This window comes from Trachurus trachurus (genome assembly GCF_905171665.1).
Source record: "Trachurus trachurus genome assembly, chromosome: 16".
In the NCBI taxonomy this organism is placed as follows: domain Eukaryota; kingdom Metazoa; phylum Chordata; class Actinopteri; order Carangiformes; family Carangidae; genus Trachurus; species Trachurus trachurus.
The window spans coordinates 15,754,504-15,761,363 of record NC_139902.1 but is presented as its reverse complement, the minus strand read 5'-3'; the positions used below and the strand labels follow the sequence as shown (position 1 = coordinate 15,761,363).

Genomic DNA, 6,860 nt, shown 5'->3' with positions numbered 1-6,860 from the left:
CCAAACATGTGTCCTCATATATTAGTTAAATATGTGTCACTTGGTACCATTATTACCAATATTTACTCTTCTTGTTGGTGCTGTAGCTGCATAAAATGTCTTTGTCCATTTACTAAAACACAACACACAATAAATTAAGGAAATCAAGTTCATAAAATAAAGTAAATAGTCAAATTCAAATACATCAACTTCTTCAGTGTAGTTCTTCATTAAGCCTACACAGTCACTTTGTATGTTTGGGAGCGATTCCTACATAACCTGCGGAACCAAATCCAGTAGAGGAACATCATAAGCAGCCAGTAGCAAATGTAAGCCACACAGCCAAAGACAAGAAACTGAGTTTCCATAATCTTGGCTGGAGTTGACCAGTCCAGTTGACTCTCCCTGTAGATTGTGTATCCGAGCCCACCTAGTAAAATGGCTGCCCACACAGACAAAGGGAGAAGGGGTATGTAGTTTCCTACCATTTTACGTCTCCCTGATGTTCCCCAGCTGCTTTTGTTCATGGTAATAATGGCAAAATACTTAGCAGGCAGCATGCTGGTCATGTAGAGGGCTGAGTAGAGCGACATAAACACCATGATGAAGTTTCTGCGCAGGATGCAGGCGTAAGCTGCTTTCACTAACCCAATCAGCTGGATGCAACACAGGATCCAGAGGATGTCCCACAGTGTGCCAGTCCAAAACAGCTGGATGATAGTGGCGGTGACAAAGAAGGGGAATACACCTGAGATTATGGACTCGTACGTCATCCAGAGGTGGTGCTTGTGCCACCACATTGCATTGTAGAGCCACTCACGGAAGTAGGATTTTGTCCAGCGAGTTTGCTGGTTCAGCCAGCGCAGAAACTGAGCAGGTGTCTCTGTGTAGCATTTGGAGCAGGCTGTGTATCTGAAGAAAAGGATCAGAAAATGGCATAAGAACTCTTTCCTGTTCATTACATTTTAATATCATCTGATGTGTGATCTGTTTCCTTTGTAATTTCTGTACATAACAACGGTGAGTGGGTTCTTACTTTGTGGCGTAGCCCATGCTCAGCATTCGGTTGGTGAGATGTCTGTCGTCACCAAATGTGCAGTGAGTTCCCAAAAATTTCTGATTGTACCAAGACTCGAGAAACTGCTGGAGGAGGTCGTTCCTGTACAGACCTTCATGGAGCCATTTAAGGAGCCACAGATTAAGAAAAAAGAAATATTAGTTACAACGGGGTACAATTCTGCATTAAAGATACGACTGCTGCTGCCTCGTTCACCCACAAACCTACTACATACAGTAGAAAACACTTTTTACTCACCCAAAGGCCCACTAATGCAGGACACACAGTTGAAGAAGGACTGGCAGGCTCTCTCAATGTTGAAAGCCATCCAGTATCTCAGGCTGCTCATGAAGCTGATGTATGAGTCTTTCATGTTGAGGATCATCACATCTCCTCCCACAGCGCCGTACTTGGTGTTGCTCTCCAGCACCTTACACAGCTCCAGTGTGGCCAGGGGGTCCAGCTTAGTGTCAGAGTCACACACCTGGGGAAGGAGAAAGAGATTTAGGACATTAATATTGGGCAACGTTGTCTTTTTTTTGTTTGTTTAATTTCAAATTATCTTAGCTGAAGAAATACTTTAGGATATAAATAAGAATAAATAGATACCTGTATATAGTCGACTGCTGATCCAAGTGCTTTAAATGCTGTGTACATCACCTCCCGTTTGCCGCCCCATTTCTGCATGATGCAAACACATCTCTGGCTCTGGATCAAGTGCTCTACCTCTTTTCGCTGTGGATCTTCGAATATAACATTATCAGCATCCCCTCCTGGGCCCATCGCTGCCACCTTGTCCACATTCTGGCCAGCCTGGGTGGGGTCCCATGTATGGTAGTTGTTTTTCCACACAAAACAACCAGGATCCTCGTCTGCAAACACCTCTCTGAACATCTCCATCATATATCTGTCATCGTCTGAGTTCCCATCTACCACCATGATGATGCGCAGCAGCTCGGGAGGATACTTGAGACCCTTGATGGAGTTAAGGCACTCTCTGAGATAGACAGGGTCCTCCTGGTAAGCTGATATTGTGAGGCCAATGGTTTTGGTGAAGGTGCACGCATCTGTGCGGGCTTTCATTCGCCGGTGCTCCAAGAAAGCAAAGAAGCTCTGGACCAGCACGTGGAGAGAGAGGAGTAGTCCATAAAAGCCAAAGGAGATGATCCCATACATAGACGTCACTAGTTGGAAACCCTGAACATAGGCCCAAACCATCACAACCAGGACCACCAGAGCAAAGAGGAAAGTGAAGATGGCACGAAGTGCTGAGCCCAGCTTCTTCAGTAAAGGTTTCAGCTCCATTGTGTTTTTTTACCTTGAAGATAAATAAAGACAACACATCTCAGTATAGTTTGTACATGTGTGAAGGATGGATTCCTGCTGTCAATTGTCATACTAAAAATGTACACAAATGCTCATGGTGGAGTGGTTCCCCCTGGAACCTGGTCTTGTTTGAAATGTATCTCCTCAGGCACACTTTAACCTACATTTTTCATTCAAGACTTAAATTGGTCACAAGACTTTCAGCTATTAAGGTTATGTGCAACTTTTTATGTTTTTTATGATGTGCCATCTCATTTTCGAGGTGTTCCTTAATAACAACAAAAACACAAAACAGGAGTTCAGTCATCAATGGTACAGATTCATAATAGAAAGTGAACACAAAACATGATACAATAGAAACACAGACGCCCATTCACACACACTCACACACTACAATGCTCCACCAATCCTAGCTGCCCCCACCGATGAAGTTTCCTGCTCTTTTTTGAAACATTTTTAAGTTTATAATGGGTGTGTATTGCATCTGACAAGCAGCTAGAGTGGGTGATATCATCGCTAGAGTGGGAGAGGGTCTGAGACCCGACTGAAATTTTTCCCTTTACGTCGTCCACCTCACCACAACTTACACCCCAGCTGCACGCAGGATTTTTCCACAGCTGTAGACGAGTGTAGGGTCTTTCGGACAATGAGCTTGAAAGCAGGGAGACTTTCGAACTCTGAGCTTCTTAAAGTGATGCCAGTCATACTCAGCTGCCCATTAACCACAAGATATTATCAAATACTGATTTCTTTAGAAAAAAGTTGAAGTGCCTCTTTTGAAAAAAACTCAAAACTGTTTCCACAGTTTTTACTCTTGAAACATCAAAATGACTGTATGTTTAGGAAGACCACTCTCTCCCATAGCCTACATGTATAATTGTCTACTATACCATACTATCTAAGCAGGCAAATTTACCATGGCAACCTCTGCAACAGGTGTTTTAGATCAGCTCATTAGGAACAATCAAAGTCCAACATCAGATTCAGATCAGTGACTACTGTATGTTTCAGTCACACATTTGGCTTTTTTTTCAGTTTATCATTGTGATTAAAGTCCAACACACACACTTACACACAGGTTGACAGCTCCCTAAATGCCAGTGTTCAAAGAGACATGGTGATGTGTCTTCAGCTGTTACACCTTTGTTTTGTTTTTTTGTTGTTGTTTTTTAAAGCTGTCAGTTTCCAATGTCTAACTATTTGAGGTTGTGTAGACTTTAACTTTTTCAATTATATAAATTCTGGCTCCAACACATGTGAAAAGCAAACCAGTAGCGTAAATCTAAAAATCTGTTTTTATTCAAGTTTGTATTTCTTTGAATTATTGTACACAATCAATGCAATAATTCTACACAATCCATTTGTTTTCATTTAAATTAGGAACAATTTATATTAAAATAAATTGCACCATATTAATATTTTTCAGTTAATTAGTAATATAACAATAATAAAAAATAAGAAGAAGAAGAAAAACATGACTAAACAAATGATAAAAGTTTTGTTTTTCTTTGACCCTACCTGATGTTACGTTCCCCAGGTTTTAAATGTGCGTGACATCCACTCGATGTTTCTCTTGTCTGGCAACTTGGCCAGGAGTTGGTTGTCTTTATATCCAACTAGGATGAGGATGGGATGGAGCCATGTGCGCGCTATTTCTGTCTTGGGGCGTTTATCAGTCCAGTGCGCCCCCGCTGACTCAGCCGTGCGTCAGGAGAAAGGCGGGGTTCCGCTGCCAAGGTATCAATGTGAGCGATGTAGAGACCTCCTTTGTTGTTTCTTTTACCTCATCGTCGCGATGCAAAGTTTGTGACCTCCCACGTGTTTCCCAACGAAGCAAACTTTTCGCGGCAGGACTAGGAGCTTCAACTCACAGTGTAGAACAGTGGAGATAATGAGGAATGTTATTCTATCCATCCCATCCATCCCAAATCTAATATATTTACCTGATATTATTTCATTCATGAATTTGATTTGATTTGACTTATATCTCCAATTCATCAGCTATACCTTAGAGATGCTATATTTTTATTACACATAGCATATCAGCAGATTAGGCAGCTGGCAGAAGCTGTGCGATCATCATCATACTGAAAGTGGAGGTATTCATGACCTTGGGGTGGGAAAAGAGAAGTTGCTTCTGCAGTCAAGCTGATCCGATGTTGCCCTCTGCTGGTTCCTATCTGAAACTACACAGGCAAGAAAAAAGGAGGCGAGACACAAGCATGGTGGAAGACTCAAAGCTGAGAGTAGAAGGAAATCTCGTCTCTGTGCCACTAATCTCTGACTTCAAAAGACAAAAGCTGTCCCACGTGGTTTTCTGAGCTGCTGCCACAGTCCTAATTAAACCGTGATGACATCCCAGCAGATTTTCTTTACAGGGAAGTCTGTTCATGAGGGTCCACACCCTTTAGCCACAGGAGCTTGCCTGAGCCGTCAACATGCTCCATGTCAGACCCTAAATAGAAGCCACCACCAGGCAGCTGATGTCATGTATGGAGACTGTGCCAGTGTTTAGGGGACGATGACCTGACTTGCCTTTACGGGACATGTTATTATATGCAGGGGTTTCTCCATGATGACACATTGCTATTTCATCATCATATTACTATCAGTATTATAATCTTGTTTATAGGGGTGGTCAAATGATGTTTGATGAGAATCTAATGGATTTTAATGTTAACTTTTCCTATGCACTATGCAGTGTGACATCATTGTAGCATCCATCCATCAGCCATATTGTTTATCCTTAGGGTTGCTGCGGTGACAGGGAGTGTTGTAATGGTGTTTTGTTGAATCTTTTCTTTTTTTTTTACTTCATGATAATTTGGTTAATATTCAGTCATTAAGCTTATTTAAGGCTTATTTTCTTTTATTTCCTTTTTATTACTTGGTTTATTTTGTGTATTTGTTCAGAGGTCTCGGCCAAACTCCTGGTTTGTTCTGCCTTGTGGTTTGTTCCGTCTGGCATGTGATTGCAGAGTCTGAGGGTTCAGCGGCCAAAGCTCTGTGGCCACGTCAGGTGCATGTACAGTAAAGGACACTTCAGAGGGATAAAGGCTCTTCTTAACCATTGGGCCATAAGTAGTGTCTTATAAATGCGGTTTGTGGAACTCTGTAAGATTCAAAACATGGGACATCTGTGCTGCCAGAATCAACATCCTGTCCAAGGCCATGTTTTGAAAAAAAACAAGAAATGCGCAGCATTCAGCATGCTTCTCAGCAACGAGAGCTGTATTTTGTATATAGGTTGAGTCCTCAGAAACCTCGTTAGGCCCCAGTCTTTATTCAGTGGTCAAGTAAATGCCTGATGACTCACTCCTCTCCCCGCCACACCCAAGCAACCAAAATCCACTTACAAATCATTTTGGGATTTTATGATGGAGTATCCTCATATGTGCACCTGATGCTGTTTTATTTTCACACAGATGTTACAGAACAGCGTCCTTCTCGAAGGATTCAAGACATACAACTCTCTGTAAATATTCACCTGTATTTTCATTTTAACCCAACTCAAACTGACTGCACAAATATTGCTAATCAGATTGAACCAACACACTGTACTCCAGTTGTAATCTCATTTAGCTTTAGTGACAATTAGACAAGTTTCTGAAAAGTAAACTGGCTAAGTGCAATTATTGTCCCAGTGCTCAATACACACTGATTATGGAGTGTGCAAAATGCTATGCTCTTTCAACCCACAGAGAGCAGTGTAGCTGCATTTTCCAGCCTCTGAGATACAGTTAATGTCATTGGTTCCTCAACTGTTCTGTTTTCTTCTGAGGCATCCTCAAGCAAGAAACATGTCCCTCCCCATTCCCCTGAAGTTGTTCAGAGTTTGTAGACTCTCAGTGAGGCACCTACAGTATATTACACTCTTGCAGTTGCCGCACTTGCCATTTACAGTCAATCTACAAAGCTATGAATCATGCCAGTGACTCAAGAAGCTTTTCAAGTGCTCATACTTGTTAAAGACACTTCTCAGCCGAAGCCTCAGTCTGTCAGGTTACTGTAATGCAAGGTCTGGATGGGACTTTCTCTAAATTAGCCACCACCCACACGGAAAGAACCTATACGTTTTAATATAGGTTTGAATATATGTGACATACATAAAATTGGCCATTTTCATATACGCATTAATGCATATATGCTATATATATATGGTGCATATATGCATATGGTGCATGTATGCGTATATATGAGTGTGTGTGTGTGGGTGGCTGTGTGGGTGCGTGTGTGTGTGAGAGAGAGAAGAAGTGCAGTTTCACACGTTATATTCATAGATATTTGGTTTTATAGATGTTCTTATTCTAATGACCTGCATAAACCACTGTGCACATAGAATGTTATGACACTTTACTGTGACAATTTCACATAAAATGCATAAAAATGCAGCTGCCCTATTTGTGTGTGTGTGTGTGTGTGTGTGTGTGTGTGTGTGTGTGTGTGTGTGTGTGTGTGTGTGTGTGTGTGTGTGTGTGTGTGTGTGTGTGTGTGTGTG

General features: G+C 41.8%; 1 protein-coding gene across 1 annotated transcript; it reads right to left on the bottom strand.

The window, feature by feature from the left end:
- Positions 1–215: 215 nt before the first annotated feature.
- Positions 216–2,341, bottom strand: has1 (hyaluronan synthase 1; the record flags this gene model as incomplete). The annotated part of the gene is made up of 4 exons (XM_083990017.1): positions 216–891; positions 1,016–1,148; positions 1,295–1,520; positions 1,646–2,341. 4 exons carry the CDS (start codon positions 2,339–2,341, stop codon positions 216–218), a joined length of 1,731 nt encoding a protein of 576 aa, XP_083846143.1.
- Between the last annotated feature and the right edge of the window lie 4,519 nt (positions 2,342–6,860).